The sequence below is a fragment of the Vipera ursinii genome, assembly GCF_947247035.1.
Source record: "Vipera ursinii genome assembly, chromosome: 1".
NCBI lineage: Eukaryota > Metazoa > Chordata > Lepidosauria > Squamata > Viperidae > Vipera > Vipera ursinii.
In genome coordinates this window covers 298,515,510-298,537,271 of record NC_139512.1, presented here as the reverse complement: position 1 = coordinate 298,537,271, position 21,762 = coordinate 298,515,510, and the positions used below count along the sequence as shown (strand labels likewise).

The window sequence follows — 21,762 nt, the reverse complement described above, 5'->3', positions numbered from 1 at the left end:
ATAGCCTTGCTCCCCACATTTTGTTTCACCTGTCCAATGTTGCATTTTCATGTCCTCTGAGCTTGTCAATAACAGGCTGAATACCCAGCATTAGAAACTCATATCGTAGGTGCAGTCGGAATTCCAAGTTGTCCTAAAAGAAAAGAAAAGAAAAGAGGAAGTAAAAAAGCCCTCAGATTCAACTCCAGCAATGAGAGGAAAATATAGCTTGGAGAACTTAGAGAAGAATTCATTATGCCACAAAATTCTGCCAGCTATTTTCAGTACAACAGAGATCAAAAGAAATTCAGCACATACACTCACCTCCCCACTACCTGCATTCAGTACAGCATTAATAAAGGACATGATGGCAGTTTTGAGGTTCACTTCATCACGATATCTCCCCATGCTTCTGTCTAGCTCATTGAGTAGAGTCTGTAAAGCAAGACGAGTGACAGGTAGTAATTTATTTATTTATAATTAAATATATAAAGCTCCAGAAGTTGTGGGTGCTCCAACACTGGAGGTTTTTAAGAAGAGATTAGACAACCATTTGAGCAGGAGGTTGGACTAGAACAGTGATGACGAAACTTTTAGAGACGGAGTGCCCAAACTGCAACCCAAAACCCACTTATGTATCGTCGGGTGCTTGGTGGGCATGGCCAATTGGGTGGGTGTGGCTGCAGTGGTAACAGCAGACTGGGTGGGACTAAAAAGTTCAATCAATCAATTCCAACTTTGCAAGACCTTATTTTTCCCTGCTAGAAGTTGAAATTGATTGATTTATTGATTGAACCTTTTTTGTTTTTTGCACACGGCGGCGGAGGCCTAAAGCGAAAAGTTTTTATAAAACCCAGCTGAAGGCCTAGGACTGGGGCGATGGCTTGCGTGACCACAGAGAGGACTCTGCCTGCCACCTGTCGCACGCGTGCCATAGGTTGGCCACCACGGGACTAGAAGATCCCCAGCGTCCCTCCCAACTCTGTTATTCTGTTATTCAGGTGGACTGGACAAAATTACATTATAGGATAATTTTTTCAGAGTGATCTATTCTACTATATTTCATATTTCTTAACTGCCCATTTCTCTTGGAGAGACGCTTTGGGCAGTGTAGAATAAATTCTGGCTGGAAGGCTATTTCACATTATCTCATTTGATATTATGGCATTTCACCTGGATCTCAAGCCATCATTCTTCCTTCCATAATATATTTTGCTGCCTCTTTTTAATAAAAACAAAGTTTCTTGACTTTTTCTTTTATATACAGCCCTATGTTTTCAAAAAGCTTTTACAGATTATCATATACACACAGAGCACCTTTGGAAATGGAGCACCTTTGAGCCTTCCCAAATGGAACCTGCTGTTTTAAATTTGAAAATAACCAAAATCATAAGAATTTGAAATCTGTTCAGATGCCCAATGGGTTTGGGTAGCAAGTTGAACTAGGGTTCACACAATACTGTGAATGATTTTTAAGCCAGATGTAATCAACTGGATAGCTTTAAACAACTGTGGTGGCACAGTGGTTACAATGCAGTATTGCAGGTGATTCTATCCACTGCCAGGAGTTCGATCCTGACCATCCATCCTTTCAAAGTTGGTAACATAAGGACCCATATTGGGGACAATATGCTGATTCTACAAACTGTTTAAAGAGTCTTGTAAAGCACTATGAAGCAGGATATAAGTCTAGGAGCTATTGCTCTTTATTTATTCTTTTATTCCGTTTAGTCTCTAATCATTACTTCCTGCATTAGGTCACTATGGATTGGGTTGGGTTTGGCTGTCTGTACCTGTTTTGTGTGAACCAAGCTACTATGGTTTGTAAATATGACTACAACAATGTATTACATATCTCAGTCTATTCTCTTCAATCACAGTAATTAAGCAAATCAGTATTGCTAGTTGTCTGCTTTATCTTTTTTTTTTTTTTTTGCTGATTCTATATAGCATTCTCGGATTGTGCCTAAACAACATGATGTATTTCATTCCATTTAAATTTAGAATGGAAAGCTGAGACTTCAGAGCAAGGATAGGTAAAATGGTACCCTCCACTTCAAGCCAATGTGGGAGTTGTATTCAAAAACATCTGGAGATTATCTATTCCAACTCTGGAGGGTAGCCTATGTACTGTTATCCTTTTAATGCTCAGCAATCAACCTTGAAGTGAGATATTTCCTGTTTGTTTTTTAAAAAATTGATAGCCTACTATCCAGAGGATCATGGGGCTTACAATCTAACTGTTGGCTTTTTCCCCAGAGTAGGTCTTATTTTCAGCATAACAGCCCATATGTTAGGGAGTGTTCATACTATATAATTTTCTCCCTTGTAATAGAAATAAATTCTTCTTCCCTTTCTGTGTGCATTTAGACATATAAATAATCATGCATGCTTTTTGAAATTGAAAGCATTAGCTGAGTTCTTAGTTCCCACTTATTTGTGTATGTTTGAGGTAGCCAGCCTGTATGAAGGACCTACAATAGACATCAAAATATACATTATTAAGTCTTTGAGGGATGATTTGTGCTAATCATTCTTCAAGTTCAAAGAATAATACACTGATGGAAGCACTATTACAAAAGTATGTTGTGTATGTATAAACCATGTATCCATGAATAAGTCTTCATACAGGCATCTATCATACATGTTCAGGTACGTGTGTGTGTGTGTGCGTACACACACACACATACACATACATATGTAAAAGGGGGGATGGTTGGCCATGCTGACTAGAGCTGAAGAGAATTATGCTAATTGCTTAATAAGATTATCACTAGAGTGGAGAAAGATGCTATACAGACATATTCACTTTATTCATCTAGGAAGGGAAAGAGTTTCAAATATTTTTTCCTTGAAAATATTAACTCAGAATTTCCTCTTCAATCTGAGATCAAGAAAGCAAAAAGAAAATCCTTCTACTCAGTGTCTTCACTGCTTTGTCATTTTGGTTGAGAGGATTTTTCATCATTATTTTTTACTGTTTAGAAAGAATGTTAAGACTTTTGCTGTCAGTGCCAAATAGCCACTTGTAAAACATCAGGGCTGATGTTTGAGGCTGAATGGTAATATCTAAGGGAAGAGGCAGGGAGACCTATGATGACTGACAGGAATTAACTTAACTCAGCAAGTTTGAAACCCTGTGGAATATTCCATTCTCTGGGCAAATTTAAAAGATATTTCCTAAATGACAGGAGGAATTTCCTCCAAAAAGGTCAATAGGGAGTTAAAGGATTTGCAAAGCTTTGGTTATAAATATAACATTAAAAATGAGAGGTATCAATTATACATTCTTTAGCAATGATGCTCTCTCTATAATATACATACGGTATAATTGCTACAGCTGAATATTGTGAAGATACTTTTCTGATAAAATTTCTATAATGTTTCTGATAAAATTTCTGTATATTCTGTATAACTAGCCCCTTATCCATAAAACTATGTGAGTGTTATAATTCCTCACAATTCTCTGTCCATACTTTGGGTAAGAAGTTAATCCAAATCTCAAAACATTTTTAGATAATTGATTTAGAGCACTATCATATCAACCTTTTGGGCGTGACTAAGTGTTTTGTTTTCTCTCAATAACTGCTGGATTTTAATCACATAAATCTGATAAGCATTACTACATGAATATTCATAATGACAGAAGCAGCCAAAGTAGATTTAACTTTGAATGTGTTATGCTTATGTCAGCACTTCTGACACCAAACTCAAAGAAAGAAAGAAGACTTGAAGTATCTCGAACAAGTTTAGACTGTTGAAAGGAACTTTGCAGAAAGAAAGGATGCACAAACTCAGAAAAACAAATAAACAAGCAAACAAAATAAAAATATGTTCTTACTGGAACTAAAAAAAAACAAGCAGGCAAAGATTCATCCTTTTAACTCCTTTTGGAAAAGACAGGATGTTAGTTCTCTAAGGATTCATAAAATACTCTGAAAACAATAAACAATAACTTATTGAAAATGTAGTCATACACATTCTGTAAAAACAACGCTATTCTATACTAATTGCATACTAATTAAGAAATTAGTTTTCCCCAAGTTATTTTTATTTACTTTTAGACTGTTAGAGAGAGAGAGAGATTAAGACAATGAATTTCTAGTTCTAGTTTTTCATTTCACTGTTTCATGAAATTGTGAAATGCTCCTATATATACATACATATACAATGTCCTAAGAGCAAATTCCCATATCAACATAAAACAAAGTACCTGGCTCCAAGGCTACTTTGACATACATGTACTTTGCTATATCACAAACAGAGATATTCAATATTTGGATCTGTAGGAGGAAATATACTTTGGATCTGGCGTGAGCACATTTCCTGTACCTGTCACTGGTTCTTTAAACAACTCTAGGAAAATAGATGCCTGAATTAAGGAAGTGACAGAGAAATGATGCATAGTTTATGTAATTCCTTAAGGCCTCTTTAACTGAGAAGTATATTATCATAATGAACCGTAGGAAAAGAAAAAAAAGTTTCTTTCAGGAGTTCCTGGCCACTACACTGAGTTCTTCCACACCAGATCCAAAATCCTCTTCCTGCTTTCAATCCAAGTATTGCACACCCGTAATTGCACAATTCTAACCACAATATCTAGACTCAGTTTTTTGAGTACCATGACAGTGTTTCCAAAAACAAAGCAAATTAAGTAAATATACTCAGCATTCAACATTCAGGCCATGAGGCATCCTATGAATTGCTCTGTTACTTATTTCAGTCCACGTAGTCTTCCTAAGCAATTTGAAGTACACAAACGTATATCAGGGAAAAGCTGACTTCCTAATTTTGTAATATTAGTAATATTACTGCTAAAAGAAGTTTTAGGACAAATGCAGTCAGCAGGGTGCCATGGGCTCACAGCCCTGCCCGATTATAAATGTTGAGATTATTTCAGTCAGTCAATAAATACTTGAAAAACTACTAAGTCACAAAACTTGTGGCATCACTTTGATTTACAAAAACGCGTCTCGGCCCCATTTTTATTCTAGGAAAAAATAGAAAAGGTGGATAGCTGTCTATCTATTCAGAAAAGATAAAAGTTGAATTGGTGTAAAAAGCCTAGAAGGGATGGGGGGGGAAGAAGCTTCACTAGTTTTACTTCCTTTCCTTTTTCCTGAAAAAAATTGGTACACATTTGACCATTTTATGCCAGCTGCTCTTTTGCCTACTATACACTAGCTCAGCGCACTGGATCAAAATTCTCACAGTGAGGAATTCATGTATTATTGATTTCATAAACTAGGTGAAATGATTCTCTTGAGTAGTAAAGATATGGAACAAATATTAATAAAGTTATTAAGATATTAAACAAAATAATGCAAAGAAGACCCTAGACTTGGTCAGTATCAATTACTGAAACACATTCCAAGTAGGCATGCCCCATTTTAGTTGATTGGGAAAAGAGTCATGCTCATCCTGTTTTATGCAGAGAACCAGCTCTACAGCTCATTTTTCTCAATTCATCATTTTTACCTGGAATCTTGTTCTCTCCGCTGCGTAGACCTGGTAATGGAGCATGGCCTGCAGAACTTTTTTGTGACCTCCTGGCACTAAGCAAACAGCCCCAAGGATCTCCAGCACAGCAATCTTGGTTTTGATGTTTTCAGTCCGTAAGCTTTGCGAAATTATATTGATGCTTTCCGGGTGGGCTAAAACATGGGCTCGTCCTTGGGAGTTGTTCATCAGAGCTTTGATGCATCCTATAACGGATGTGTGTATACGACTTTCAGAGGTTTCATAGTCCATACACTTCAAAAAGTTCAGCAAGCAGCTCAGGCCGTCCAGCTCAATAAATCTTACTACAAATCTGTCCAGAGATAGGAAAGAAAAAAAAATAATTAAGGCACTTTGCATAAATGGTGTCAGAGTAATAAAATTGCCTTTTCTCTTAATTTGGGAAACTCTAAAATGTACATAGCTGAGGATCTGGATAAACTTTGTTTGCATTTTCCCGTTTAAAGGTAGATGTGTATGTGGAATAAAATTTGTTCAGCACCTTCTGCTTTCTTCTACAAAGAGACATTATATTATGGATCCAACACCACACGTTTCAATGAGTTGAAATAACATTATTTGAAAAAGCAACTCACTTGACCTACTGTATACAAAACAATTTCCACAAGGATAAATGTTTGAGCAATACTTGCTATTCTCTTCCCAAAGCCATTTCACCTTATTAAGAGCATGCGCCTTTTCTCCTATACAAGCATCCTCTTTCTATACCAGAAAATAACTAACATACTATCCTCACTGTTAGTCAGCTGTTTGGTTGAAATACTGATGGACTCAAGCCTGACAAACTATTTGATTTTGTTTTTCTTTGCTGAAGCATGAAAATCAAAGAATGCCCAGTATATTTTATATATTACCTAAAGTTTAGTTTTCTGTCAACAAAAATTAAAAATTAAAAACATGTACTAAATTGATTTTAAACTGCACGCCATCTACTAAAATAGATAAAATACTACTGCCCACTATTTACATATTGTTATATTTTACTTATTTATGAGGATATTAAACCTATAAAGTTGCCACTGGCTGAAAATTCTCTTTAGAATACGCTTCTTTACAAATAAAAAATAATTATGTCCTCAAACCAAGGAAAAAGCCTAAATTTGGATCTTCCTTTTAAACAAGCCAGTATTCCCTGAGATCTCAGTTAGAAATATGGCTATTGCCATCTTAAAATTATACAGTTACCTATGAATGTAGCTCAAGAATTTAAAATAGGCATTTCTCCAGCCACACTATGTACCCAATAAAGTGGAAAAGTGAAAAAAGTCACACTACTCATAAATAATTTATCATAGGATATACAGACAAGAGAAAATAAGAGAAAAATATTTATTGACACTTAAATATCTGTCTGGAAACAAGGCACCTTCTTTTATTCAAGTGTACTGGCTTCTAATTTGTTTCCAGGTACAACTCAAAAAATTCAAGATGACAGGTGATGATGGTGCACTTCTTGGGGTCAAATGATATCATGAGAGTCAGAGAGTCCACTGATCCCCTAAACAGCCTTCTTAACACTTCCACATTATATTAAAATAGTATTTTTTTAAAAAATGGTTCAAACCCTGCAAGATGGCTACATCCCAAAAGTTCCCCAATTCATTCTTGCATCTTAAATATACCATACAGGAATGCTGAAAATTCAGGAATATTTGACAATTTGGGAGGGAGAGGAAAGCCTGAAGCTCCATAGGCAGTTATGCGCAGAATCTGAAAACGTAGCATCATGATGTGTGAAGGGCCAGTTTCTCCGAAATGAATCTGCCCCGCATATCAAGATTTCCCTTGCAAGTTCTAAGTCTCTTGTGAATTCCTACTTTGCCTGAGAGAGATTTTTGAATAGTTTTGTAAACATTTTAGAACTCTTCTTGGGAGACACATTTGTTCACCAACAATCTTTCAGAAACTGGTGATGACCTATTTTTAGGAAGGCCTTTAGTTGTAATCCTCTTTACTGTTTTTATCACATGCTATTTTTATCACATGCTATTGAAAAATATTTGTTTGCTACTCTGTTTCCCCTCCTGCTATCATGTGTTTTCTGTTTCTATAATTTAAAATGATGTATGTTTTATTCTGATTTGTTGTAAGTCCCCTAGAACTCTGTGGAATACACACACACACACACACACACACACACACAAACACACAAAATCTCTCTCCCTCTCTGTCTCCCTCTCTCTCTCTCTTATAAATACTTTGAAAAACCCAAGCAGTATTTAAATTTGTTTCACACCCTAAAACAAATGGAAACTTTAGTAATCCTGATCTTTCAGGATTTCATCTTTGTTATTTCACTGCTTGCAATGTGTAATATTTTCCTGCATCATTATAGAGTAATACTGTATAGATTTAAGAACATGGATAGCCATGAAACCCAACCTCATGATACTTGCTACTGATGCAGAGAAGGCTATACCACTCATGGAACTGAATGGCTGAGCTTTCATTTGCCACTGCTACTTGAAGGAGCTGCTTCAGTGTACTTAAACAAGAAGAGATAAGGCATGGCCACTTTATATTGACCTACGAGAAAGGCATTATTAATCTGGGAAATGAATCCCTGCTGAAAGTTTCTGCAACACACAATCAAAAAAACAGTTTGAGCAATAATTTGTTTTGTTGGTATAGTGTACAATTAAATTTGTGGTACGGGATGCAAAAATGGAAGACTTTAAAATCATAGAATCACATGGCTGGAAGGGACCTTGGAGGTCTTCTAGTCCAAGCCCCTGCCCATGGCAGCAGTCCTTATACAGTCCCAGACAAATGGTTGTCCAATCTTTTCTTGAAACTTCCAACAACGGACCATCCACTTTAAGATGATAAAAATCAAAATGTCAAGCTTCTGACTAGCGAACCCAACCAGGCAAACATCTTCAAGACTTTTTGGGCTCTTAATGCAAAACTTTATTGAAAACACCATATCGGCACATATGAAAGTAAAACCAGCTCTGGCAAGACCCCACCCAAATCACCATAGTAACAGGATTGACTTCTTCCTCCTCCCTCTGGGTCAAATCATGTTGCCCAATCAAGTTGAAAAATATTGTTGCGAGAAGCACCTCTGGCAATTGTCCTTGGTTCCCACGGTGTGCGTTTTTAATCATTGAAGTCTGTATTCCAAACTTCTCCCTCCTCTTAAGCTTGTTGGCAAGTTGAGAAGCAATGTCCGTTGCACCAGCACAAAAACTCAACAAATATGCCTTGTTAAATTCAAATGTGTGCAACTGACATTATATCTCTTATAGTCTAAAGTAGTCTATAAATCCTTAGCCTTGGAATAAATAAAACATAAATGAATTGCAAAGAAAATGGTACCGAGAGGTACATTTTAAATGGCCTGCAACAGAACAAAAAAATTCAAATGTAAAATGGAACCAATACAATTTCCATGAAACAACAATAACTGTGCAAATATGCAGGTCTGCTTCATATATTTGGAGTTTTAAAATTTGGCAGAAATCGTGTGACTCCCAATATCAGATCACTTTGCAGTATTTATGTAAGAGAAGGCCATAAAACAATATTGTTTATAAATTTTACTTCAGTTTCCAACGCATATGCACAAAATATATCCAACAATAGAAATCTGGAATAACTATATTTCATTCGTAAAGGAGAATCAGAGAAACTGTGTAATATTTGGGGCAGATTTCATATGTAGCTTATCTCTTTAGTAACTTTATCTCACTAGTTGAAGGTCTGGAGAAAATCAAAGCCTTAGAGAGAATATCAAGAGATTCAGTTTGAGGTTTGATACTTGTTCAAGCCTAAACTTTAAAATTAGTCTTTGCGAACAAACAAAGCTTAAGAGCAAGCACATACCACAAATGGTTAGACAGAAAATGCATTAAATGGCCAGGATATGAAATTCACTTTGGGATAGCATTCTTTCCAACCTTCATTGGCATATGCAATGAAAGAGCGTGAAGATGGCAATGATTTGCTTTTCTATTGTTTGTTTTGGCTTTCAAGTTCCAGGATTGCATTTCTCATTTCTCAAAAAGGTAACTGTTGCTTTGTGTGACTTACAGTCTTGGCACTTAAGTAACATTTTCATCTTAACATTTCTTTGCTGTTTTTTCACCTATGGATGGGTTTTCAGATGAGGAAAAACATCGCTTGGTGCTTTACAGAGAGGAGAAAAATCTATTTGAGGAAAACTTAACACAGCCAAGAAAAAGTTATGATAGAATGGTTTTCTTTCCCATCCAGTAAACCTTTCAGAGGGGACCTGGCTTCAATGCCCTAAGCAAAACATACTTTCAAAACTATTTTGCAGGGCAACATTCCCACCTGCTTCAAAGGAGAGGACACACAACAGTGGCATTTGGTGTTACCTTCTGGGGTCTCATCCAGAAAATCTTCAGTCCATGAAAACCCAATAGGCAACGTGCCCGCTTGGGAGCTATTGTTTCTGCAATTCCTGGAAAACCTCTGATTCTCCCTCTAAGGATGTGTTTTGTTCTTATTTTTCTTCTAGAAAACTGTAAGACTTTAATTGATTGAAGCACTTAACTTGGATATTTCTATACATACAATTCTATGTGTGTACAATTTACATGCTCTAAAAACTTGCTGCATTTGCATATTTTGTCAAGTCATCATACAGATTATTTATAGGATCCAATCTGGTTCAGGGTTATTTTTTTTTTAACTTTTGCTCTGTTTTGTGAACCCAACTATTGCAATTTGAACAATGTTGCTCCTAGTCCAACAAATGACACCTATAGTTAATTCAACAACTGTAGTCAAGCATGTGTCTTGAAATTAAATTTAGGTTTAGCTTAGATAAAAACTTATTTAGTTTTTGCTTGCCCCTATCCACTTCTTGGAATACAGCCACCAGCATATTATTCACAATGAAACCCTAGTCTAACAAAGTTTGTGCACCTCCTGCTATAGAATAAGACAAATCCACTGATATCAGTGTACCACTGCATTAATTTTGATATAGGTTTTAAAGATGAGAACATGGAGAAGAAATTCTATAAATAAAAAAAATGTGAGGGTTTTTCCCAAACAATAGAATTTTCAATCATATGGGTGGAGCAGTTGAATGTACCTTCATACAACGGATACATGAAAAACAAACATGTCAAGAAAGAGATTTTAATATAGCATTTTCCAGTACATCTTGATTTTCTATGGGAAGGCAAAAAAAAACAACCCTCATCCATACGGAATGTCCAATTTTGAGACATTCCGTAGACTGAAGTTATTTAATCCAGAAGCAGGCCTCATTTAGAAAAACACCTGCTCTTTATGGACACAGGATTTAAAAATGTCCTACAGATGTCATAGTTCCAACAGATGAAACCCTTCAAAAGAACTTCAAGGCATTGTTTTCCTTAAAGAATCTTTTATTCTAGAAACAAAGTATCGGCACCACATAGTTGAAGCCAAAAACTGAATTCTCCTCCCCTGGCATAAAGTACCAAAGTGCAATTCCCTCCTCCAATTAACAGTCATAAATCATATTCCCCAATTAACATGAAGCACAGGCTTTCTCCCCATCTCTCCTGCCTGCCAAATTTCTATCAACTCTGGACCTAATAACCTTGGGTTTCCATGGCTCAGTTATTATTGTTATGACTAGCTGGACTCTCATCCACATTCCCCCTCCCAGCATCAATGAACTCTAAAAGCGATAGAGAAAAGATGGCTACATTTCCATCTGTTGTCAAAGCAAGAACATCCGATGTTAGTAGCATTGACAACAGAATCATTTCTGTGAGTTTCATTTATATCACTTTCTGTGGAAAAGGAATGTGATAATTGACCTGCACACCTTAAACCTAACTGGCAGCTGCTATTCCATTCCATTTTTACTTCAGATATTATGATCAAGGAACATGTTCACCATTGAAAAATACTGGTCTTATATCTCACCTAAAATATGGATTGAAATAGGTTCCATCTACCAGAGGTCATCAGAAGAATAAGAATTCAAAGGCATGCTAAAATAAAACACACTTTTTCCAATGACTTTTTTTAATCAGCTAGATGATGGAAGTATTTCTTGGCTAAAAGAAAACAAGTTTTCTTGATACTTTTCCATTCTGCTCACTCTTTAACAAAGGTACAGCTAAGTTCTGCCTATTCTGTTTAGTACTTTTTCTTTTCAACAACATCCTGACTTGCCAAGGTAACTGATGATTAACAGAAGCTGCACTACAAATTTTCTGTTGTTGCAAAACTGATATTTTTATAATCATAGTTGCTGATGGTTAAAACCGACTCACAAGGAAATCTTCACTTTCTTCCAATTGTTTCTTACATGTTATTGTCAGGTCTTCCCTAAGCAGTGTGACTGAATGCTTTGTAATTGCTGAACTGGCTCTAATTGCTAAAACGTTTCTATAGTTCAGTGGCACCAGACTTGGAGATATGTACAATGGCTACTATTACAAATCAACTTTATTGTAAAAAAAAAAATTCTACCTTTCAAAGCAAAGGATCCAATCACTTTACAGAAACACTTCTGAGTTCAAGTTGGACGTCAGACTTTTCTTACAAAGGAAAAAAGGCTGTTCTATTAAAATGGTGCCTCTTGTAACCACCATCCGAGAGAACAGTGGAATTTCACTAAATACACAGGAGAATCCCTCAAGTACAATTGATGCCGACTTTTTTATTTCTAGAATATGGCCAGTTACTTGCATGCCCAGGTTTCTTCTTACTTTAGAGACATCACTGAATCAAATAAAAATGAACAAGTACAATCAACAGTTCTAAGTGATTTGTCTTGATGAGCAGCAAAGTCCCTCGAAAACAGTATTTTTCTACCTCAAGGCATAACAAGGCACCAAGGCAGAGATAATTTGGCTCATAATTCTTACTAGACTAAGTAGGGATGGTGTACCTTTTTCTCTCTCTGCATGGCACTGTTTATTTAGCTAATTTGCATTGGATTTTGGATGAAGCCAAGTGAAGATCTACACAGCCATAATGTCAAGAACATCTCTGGACCAAGTGTAGAAACACCTTGGAAATATTTGGTGTAAATTCAAAATTCAGCAGCTAAGTCACTTGAAAGGGTGATATGAGATATACAGTAAGTTTACCTCCTCCCTCTATTTTAAGTTTTCTACCACTGATCTCCAAGGCTGATGTTGTAAACAGGAGAGATTCTGCAGATGTTTAATATGTTGTGATTATTTCTGAGCTACAAATGAGGTGTCCAAAGTGCAAAGTTTGACTTGTCTTTGGAAAAGAATGATACAAACCTAATTACAACAGAATCGGCTAGCAAGCTATGTAAACACTTCATAAAATTAACTTTATGGGTGAGTTTATGCCATAAACATATTAAATTTTGCAAGATATTCAAATATGAACACTAAAGCAAGTTTATTGCACCAGGTTCAGCCAGAGATGTGATTATAAGGCTTTTGAACTGGCATTACAAAACAACAACCATCCTTTTTTGGTTCCAAGACCGGTATCCTGAGGGACTTTTCATCTAAGAGGACTGGATAGAGCCATAAGGACCTCTATTTTCCATTAAAGACTGAACTGGCTTAGGTAATGACTGTTGGCATATAGTCAATCCTGCAATAAGCAAACTGAGTCTCTGGAATCAGTTGAGCTATGAGACTTAACTTGAAATTTGGCTTGGCGATTGCTAAAAAAGAAAGAAAAAGAAAGAAAAGGATAAGCCCTCAGGGCTGCAGCCAGCAATTTAGAAGCAAAGACTTTATGTGATACTTTGTGGCTGCTGCTGCTGACACTCATTACAGCTGTTATAAACAAAGGAAATAAATGCCTGCTGTCAGAAGTCTTTAGCCAAAGTAATGCTGGACTTATCTGGAAAAAATTCCAAATGAACTCCGAAAGGTTTCAGAAAAAAAAGCCTGTCCTATTAGTAATGTCTTTCCTGGCATGATGGAAAAAGGATGATAGGGAACTATATATAGTATACACATACATTTTAGCATGGCAAGTAGAAAAATTGTCTGCACTATCCGCTGCAATTTATGAAATAACTAATTGGGACAAAAGAGGTTGATGAGGCGGATTAATAAGTACTGTGCCATATTTTAAAAAAACCTTACATTAGCAACATGTTTGGTTATGCCTTCTGTGACTTCTCCATCTCTGATATACAGAAAGATTCTATCATGGAAGTACTGAATCAAAATGAAGAGCAATTATTTTATTCGACTACAAATCTCTGTGCAACTCTAGTGATTAATGCAGAAAACTAAAAGCAGATTGCCTAATATTTTATGCTTTGCAATTCAAGATTTTCTACTGGGTGAGATTTATCCTGTGCTACAAGTGTTCATAGCCTGCACAAATGGAATTTAACAGGAGTTCAGATTGTATCAACTTCAATGTACAAACTTCCCATATTGTCCTTCTATTTCTCTCATTTCATTTTTCTCTTCTCCTCCCTGCCATTCCCCAAAGCCCTCAGATGGATGGATGAACAGACAGACAGGTCCCTGCATATGCCAAACTAAAACAAGCCAAGGATTTGTGGGAAATTATTTTCAGTGTTGGTTAGTATATATTAGAACAGGGGTCTTCAAACTTGGCCCTTTGATGACTTGTGGACTTCAACTCCCAGAATTCCTCAGCCAGGCATGCTGGCTGAGGAATTCTGGTAGTTGAAGTCCACAAGTCATCAAAGGGCCAAGTTTGAAGACCCCTGTATTAGCAGCTCAGCATTTCACAAATAATCCTGAAATCGTGAAAGACTTTAAGCCCAGATGACTTTGGCAAGAGATTTAAGCAATGTGTGGAAAGATGATGCATATCATTAACATAAGAAAGCGTCAGGTAGATTATCAGAAAAGCAGAAGAATTTCTGGGTGGAAAAAAAATCTACAGAGGAAAAAATAAGGTTTCCAATATCCCATATGGTTCAATATGGTTCAGGTGGAAGGTGACAAAGAAGATCTAACTGTGGAATGGTTTGAGATGCAAGCTTACATATACTTAAAGAAAAAAGTGGTGCAGATAGATTTTGCTCATTAAACTCATTTTAAAACATTATACCAATAGAAAATAAAATGTAGCTTCAATTAGCCTGCTGTTCTCTACATGGTATTTTGAGAACAGGGGAAGGGATTATCTTACATTTTTTCCCCATGATAGATAGTTCTAATCCTAAGAAGCATCTTGGAAGCAAATATATATGACCTACCTCATGGGCTGAGTTCGCAGAGCTGTTTTCAAGTCTTCAACTATTTTATTCCTCATTTCTGTTTCTTCTTCATCAAAAGCATACAGGGTCTGCATCTGTTTGGATGAGACCAAGAAAGAGTTACGAATCCAGAACCGGAGAAAAGAAGAAATTATTGAGCAATTCAAGATTAATCAAGCATTACCTGCCCAATTTTTATTTTATCTTATTTTAATTCCATTTATATCCCGCCCTTCTCCGAAGACTCATTCATTCATTTATTGGATTTCTATACCGCCCTTCTCCCTAGGGACTCAGGGCGGCTTACAAGCTTAGCAGTAGCCTTCATTCTATGTATAGGCCTGCTTATTAGGGCTTTCACACACACACCAAGCAGCATTATTACAAAGTCAGCTTAATTGCCCCCAAAAATCTGGGTCCTCATTTTACCTACCTCGGAAGGATGGAAGGCTGAGTCAACCTTGAGCCTGGTGGGACGCGAACCTGCACTAATTGCAGGCAGCTGGTGTTACTTAAGGAGGCATTAGCCCACTGCTCCACCAAGGCTCAATTAAGTTGGAGAAACCATTTGGATGCTGCCAAGAAAACAGAACCTTCAGCAACAGAGCCAAAAGAAAAGATTCTACTTTCTAGCAAGCCCCACTGGTTTTGAAAGTTTGGATTTCAAATAGACATGATTACAATTTCTTTGCTTATTTTATTTTTCACCTGCAGTTACTTTTAAATAACTCTAAGAAGAAAAAAAGTTTCTTTGTTTTTTTTTTAAAAAACACCAATATTCTCAGACACTGATAGTAGCATGTTACAAAAAACAAAATTTTCAAATAAAGTTCCCATTAAAATGTCTCTTTCATTCATACCCCTTTATACCCTATTCCTTTTCCCCAAAACTTTGTGTTTGCAGCATTTTACAGAATCCAGAGCTGGATATTCCAACACAAGTCTAAACTTCAGGATAGTAAGTCAGTGAAGCAATTTGACTTTTGTACCGTATGCTACACAACCGGCCCGGGGATGTGGAATAAAATCTTGAGACTGACCTCTGTGGAAAGTCAAATTCAGTCCAGTGAACCAGGCAACTAATTGTCTCTCTTAACAGAGAGGATAGCCTTTCACAGCAAGAAAGTAAAAAAAATTAAACCAAATGTTAAAAAGCTAGCAAGAAAAAAGTTTTTTAAAGAAACCAATCTCAATGGAAGGCTTTTCAGAAAATAAAAGGATCGTAATCTGTACTTTCTTCTATATTTCTTCTCTTGGCTCACTCGCAAGTACCCTCTGCCCTTTGCAAATACAAGCTGTAGTGAAATTTTATTTTTCCTTAGAGTTACTGTTACTGAACTCTTAAGGATTTTGTCAAAATGAAATTTAAACACTGCAAAAACCAATCACCCCAAATAGTCTTACAGACAATTGCTTTCCAGCAGTGGCTGCCATTAAAGGAATTAATCTTATTCCTACTAGGCTTGGTTTTGGGATTTATTCCTAAAATGGAAGAGCCATGTATCCACAGTATCAAATAACTTAGAGCCAATTTATAAATGTACATTTAAAAAAAAACAGCCAAACTCCTCATCCAGTGATTCTGACACCTGAACAAGGAAAGTGGAAACATCTGACATCATTCTTATAGGAACTGCCTATACATTAACCTCTATGCCTTGCCTGTTCTTTGTCCCCACTGTTTATAGAAGTGGGTTGAACTGAAAGTTATCCAAAGTGGAGTTAGGTGTACTGAAAGATGTATTTTCTTTTCTGCTCCATCAAGCTGTTATGTTCCAAGTAAATTATTTCTAAATTATGAAATTTAAATGCGTAACAGCTGTCTTGTTGGCCTTTGACACACACACATCATATGTTTGGGGTAGTCACAGTTCTAAAGAGTAGCTTCAGTCATTCGTTTGCAAACCTTTCTACAAAATGAATATAACTTGGAGTACAAGTACTGACAAGTTTCCAAAACCAACACAGTGGTGTAAAAGTAACTTTTCTTTCTTCTCATAAAGAAAGAAAGGGGCTTGCACTATTAAGTTCAGGCTACTGAAGACAGACAGAAGAATGACTTGAACTGTTCAACATTTTATATTGCTGAAAAAGGAGGAAAGAAAGATAGCAATATAAGTACACCAAAATACAAAGATCCATTCCACCAAATGCTTCATGTGTTTCAGAACAAGGTAAGAGAAGCAATTCCTAAGAACTACCAAAATATTCCTATTTTCAGCAATCTCATTGAATCCAGCAAAGGCATGAACTATTTATTTGTTCTACAGGCCAAAACATTATCAGAATAGCCTGCGAGTGGCTACAGAAGAGGGTAGGACCATAGGATCACAGATTCATAGCTAGATACATTGAGGAGACAGTGAACATAAAGATAACCAGATAGTTTGAAATTTTTGAATTATATAAAAACAAAACAACAAAAATAATTAGGGGGCTGGAGGCTAAAACATATGAAGAACAGACTTCCGGTTTGTCACGCAGCCACTTTGGACGGCTGGGAGACTTTCTCTCTCCCCCCCCCCGTCCAGTTTCACATTGCTGGGGGGCCCTGAAAAGGGCCAAACGTCACCCTGAAGAGGAGGGGTGCTCACTGGATCACAGGAGAGCCACAACTCTCCCGTTGGACCTGGCGATCCCTCCAAACCGGCAGACGAAAGGACCGGCCATTATGGCTCGTCCCTAGGCTGTGAACAGCCGAAGTCATATTTTCCACCAGTCAACTCTTAAAACAGCACGGAAGAGATCTACCCCTTTTACACCCTAACTACTTTCTGTACCTCCTTAAGCTGCTAAGCATTTTTCCCCCTGCGGTGAGGGAAAAGGGATTTCAGCCCTCCCTCCAGAAAGAGCGGCGACTAAATACTCAGGGGCATTTTAAACGTTGAAAAGTAACTGAATCCCAATTGGAACTTTATTTCTCAAAGCATGTGGATTGAAAGATTTTTTATTTCCTATTGTTTATTGTTTACTTCTGTTGGAAATCTGGATTCTTTTTCTTATGAGAAAAAGAAAGAAAAACTGAAAAGATTAAGACAATTTTGGGGTTCAAAGGGAAACTTTAAAAGGGGCCTGGCTGACTGCCCAGGGAAATAGATAAGATAAATAACCTTGAGAACTTTGAAACAACAGCTGTGAAAGCCTTTGTGTTTCCTATCTAGAAAAAAATTCTTTCTTTTGGATTTTCTAAGTGTAAAGCCTTTAGCTTAAAATACCAATATGGAAGAAGACCAAGAACAAAATTTATTTATAGATAAAATCAATAAACTCTTGCTATGTTAAAAACACTAATCCAAATTCTTACCACAACCAATGAAATACTAAGAGGCTATGTGAAGGAACAAGAAGAGAGGCCCAGATATGAAAGCGCACACTTTGACCACAATTAAAGAACCATCTATACAAAATACAATAGAAAAAATGAAACATTCAAGTAGCATAACAGAAGAATCTACTATTAAACAAATATTCATATTTGAAAATCCAGAAAAGACATTGACAACTTTGAAAAAGGAAAAGGTTTCTTATACAACTCAGAAGGAACTAGAGGATCTAGAAAAAGAACAGTTGGATGAGAAGACAAACAATTCAGAACAAATACATCGATATGGAAGAATAAAGAGATGACCCACTAGACCTACAAGTCCTGTCAAAAAATGGCGATTGGATGGTTTTACCAATATCAATTAATATACATGATATTACAAGGAGACTGGTTCGATGCCCCAAAAACAAGGAAATGGAAGATGATTTGGCAAAGGAAAAAAGCTAGAATAAGACTCAAGAAGAATGGAGTTTCGACCATCTGAAACAGAATGTACTTAAATAGATAAGTTGTGTATGTTGAACACAAGACATTGTTATGAACTGAGATAAAGAAAAATCTTTGGTCATTAAAATTTAGCAGTATAAATACTAATAGCTAATTTGAATATTGATTTGTGCATAAAGGTCATGTAAAGGTGAATAGTGTAGATAAGCTAAAATCCTATTGTTGAAAGTAATAAATAGGTCTATATGGAATGTTAAAAATGAAAATTATCAGAGATAGCAGATACAAAGAGGAAGAGAGGAAGCATTAAATATTGAAATAAAAAGAAATTTTGATTACTACTTAAAAAAACAACTGAAAATTAGCAAAAAGGAAGGATATCATATTGTATCCTTAACTTGTTGACATAGAGGGTGAGAAGTTAAGTAAACAGGATGTTTATTTTGAATATTAGATTTTGTGAGGAATGGTGATAGATGAATTGGGAGTATACTAAAAATCTTGGGAATGATAAATATGATTGGGAATGATAAATAATATGATAAATAAATAAATGATAAATATCAAATGTTAAATCTAAATGTTAGTGGAAATTAAAATTGAAAAATCTATTAGGTCATTGATTGTCTAAAAGATTGTATGTTAAAACAATTAGAATATGTGTAAACTAAAAACTATGGATTTATGTAAGAAAGTTATTTTCTATGTGATTGATAGGATAAAACTTGTCTTTAAATCAACAAATAGACAGTATATATGAAGGGAAAAAGAGAGGAAATATTTATGGTAGCAATTTGAAATCGGTACTAATGGTATCTGTATGTAATTGAATTACTACTACCCAGCCACCACATTGCTTTTCAAATATGTGAATATAATATCAGAAAATCAATAAAATTTGTATATTTTTAAACCCCTCCAAACCACACAATAAGCAAACTGACACCCACTATAAAAACATGGCACCACCACAAACACGAAGCCGAACAAAAGCAGCACAACTCACCAGCTCAGGTCTAAGGCTGGCAGCTGAGACCAGCCCATCCACTCAAAACACACACACACCCAATCAGAACACACCCACCATTCAAAACACACTCCCACCCAATCAGAACACACTTACTCCCCCACCCAATCAGAGCACACCTCCACCCACAGAACACACCCCCTCTGGCAGTTTAAAAAAGAGGAACAAACAGCCACATGCTTCTCCCAGAAGAAGGAAGCAGAAGCCACCAGCCTGATGATGACGGATGGGATTCCGTCGAAACGTCGCCCCTACACCTTTAGTTCTATGCGGGGAAAAACCCGAATAACCAAAGATCCACATACGGACACCCGCGAAAACCTCAGAAAACATACAGTTGCAGGAATTGGATTTGTCTAGTCTAGTGAAAAGAAGGATTAGAAGGACATGATAACAGTGTTCCAATATTTGAGAGGCTGCCACAAAGAAGAGGGGGTTAACCTAGTCTCCAAACCACCAGAAGGCAAGACAAAAAACAAGATAGAAACTAATCAAGGAGAGAAGGAACCTAAAACTAAGGAGAAATTTCTGAACAGTGAGAACAATTAATCAGTGGAATGGTTGCTTTCAGAAGTTGTGGATTCCCCATCATTGGAAGCTTTCAACAAGAGATTAGACAGCCATTTGCCTGGAATGGTATAAGGTCTTCTGCTTGTGCAGGGATTTGGACTAGAAGACCTCCAAAGTCCCTTCAGCTCTGTTATTCTGTTATCACAGATTAGTGAAGTAGCCTTTTTTAAGTTTTAAAAAATTAGAGAGAGATAAAGACATGCTGATTTTGCCCTCTTTAAAAAAAATGGAAAGGTAGAAATGAGTTCCTAGCTAGCACCTTCGTTTTTCATTTCTCTCCACAAGACCTTAGAGATGGCGTGTAAAATTGCTGATTGAGAGCCGTAGCCTCTTCTTTTCTCATCCCCTTTCTCCAAGTAAAGCCAAACATTTACATGATTTAGGAGATGTAAAGAGCAAAAAAAAAATAGTCTAAAGCCCTCATGCCTTAGAACTCCTGAAATTCTCCTTAAATAGATTTTGGTCAACACATTTTTGGACTACAGTCCTTGACATGCCACAGAAAGCCTGGTGCAATGCTTGAGTTGGTAATAGTTGCACCACTGGCTTAAAAGCTTTATGACTATTTTCAATTTAGGATAATGTAGAAAGGTGAGGAGGCTGGATTATTCCTAAGAATTAGGCCCTCCAACAGCACTAGGGTGGATGAAGAGATCAAGCAGAGTTAGAAAGATCAAGACAACAATTTCTAGATGGTAAAGAGTCTACTTACTGCTGCCATGGAATTGATGCGATCAATATAATAATCTGGCCAGCTTGTAGCAAGCTTGTTAGGATCTTCTTGCTCCTGAAACAGAAAATAAAGAAAAAATATATAGCAAAGTTTCAGAGTCAATTCCATTTGCCTGGATGTCTTCTGCAGTGTCATCTCAAAACAGTTTGTGAATTAAATAAAATGCTAATATCACAACTCTACCTTTCTTAGAATCAACATTTTAAAACCTTAGTTTTTCCTACCAAATACCACTATCAGCTTTGCTTTTTTTAGTTTTAATTTTCCCACCCTGCGTATTCACAGGTTTATCAGATGTAATAAAAGCCCATTCTGGCCCTAGTATCCAAGCCAAAAAATAAAACTTTAAGAATTATAGCAATATATGATTCATTAAGATGAAGTTCTTGACTATGCCCAACTAATCACTTAATTCCTGTTGTTTTCTGGAGATTATTTTCCATTCTCACCCCAGATAAGAATGTGACTTCTGGTCATGGGCATCATTTGGCCAAGTGAACATGGCTCTATTGGGACCTTCAGTCTTCATCACCACATATTATAAATACAAAATATACCATGAGACCTTTAAGAGATATAGCTCATTTTTCAGAGGAAGTAGGTAAAAGAAGACATCCATATTAGAAATCCTTTCATCCTGCTGGGACAACTTCCCAAGTTGTGGGAGGGGAGGGAAGGGGAACCTGCCTAAAGGATCTGTCCAAGGTCCTAGGATACCCTAATACCTTGCTTTATCTAGTTCCACACAATTAGGCATGCATTACCCCAGATGCCTGAGATGGTTTTGCTAAGCTAGATCAAGATTCTTCATTTTAATATCAGTGGGAGGGAAGGGGGATTTGTTCCACAATCTTATTTGCCTACTATGCCCTTTAGTTTTGGCTTTCCTGTATTTGGAAATATTTTAATACATAACAAGCAATGCATAGGTAAAGGTAAAGGTTCCCCCGCACATGCGTGCTAGTCGTTTCCAACTCTAGGGGTCGGTGCTCATCTCCATTTCA

At 36.6% G+C, this 21,762-nt stretch overlaps 1 protein-coding gene across 1 annotated transcript in view; it reads right to left on the bottom strand.

Annotated features, from left to right (window-relative positions):
* The window catches only part of DAAM2 (dishevelled associated activator of morphogenesis 2), a 135,282-nt gene that overhangs the window by 68,293 nt on the left and 45,227 nt on the right, over nt 1–21,762 (bottom strand). Inside the window, exons 3-7 of the mRNA XM_083349355.1 lie at nt 20,738–20,812; nt 14,657–14,751; nt 5,458–5,791; nt 304–414; nt 30–133 (exon numbers count right to left, since the gene is read on the bottom strand). Coding sequence (XP_083205481.1) covers nt 30–133; nt 304–414; nt 5,458–5,791; nt 14,657–14,751; nt 20,738–20,812 — 719 coding nt within the window. The remainder of the gene's footprint in view (nt 1–29; nt 134–303; nt 415–5,457; nt 5,792–14,656; nt 14,752–20,737; nt 20,813–21,762) is intronic.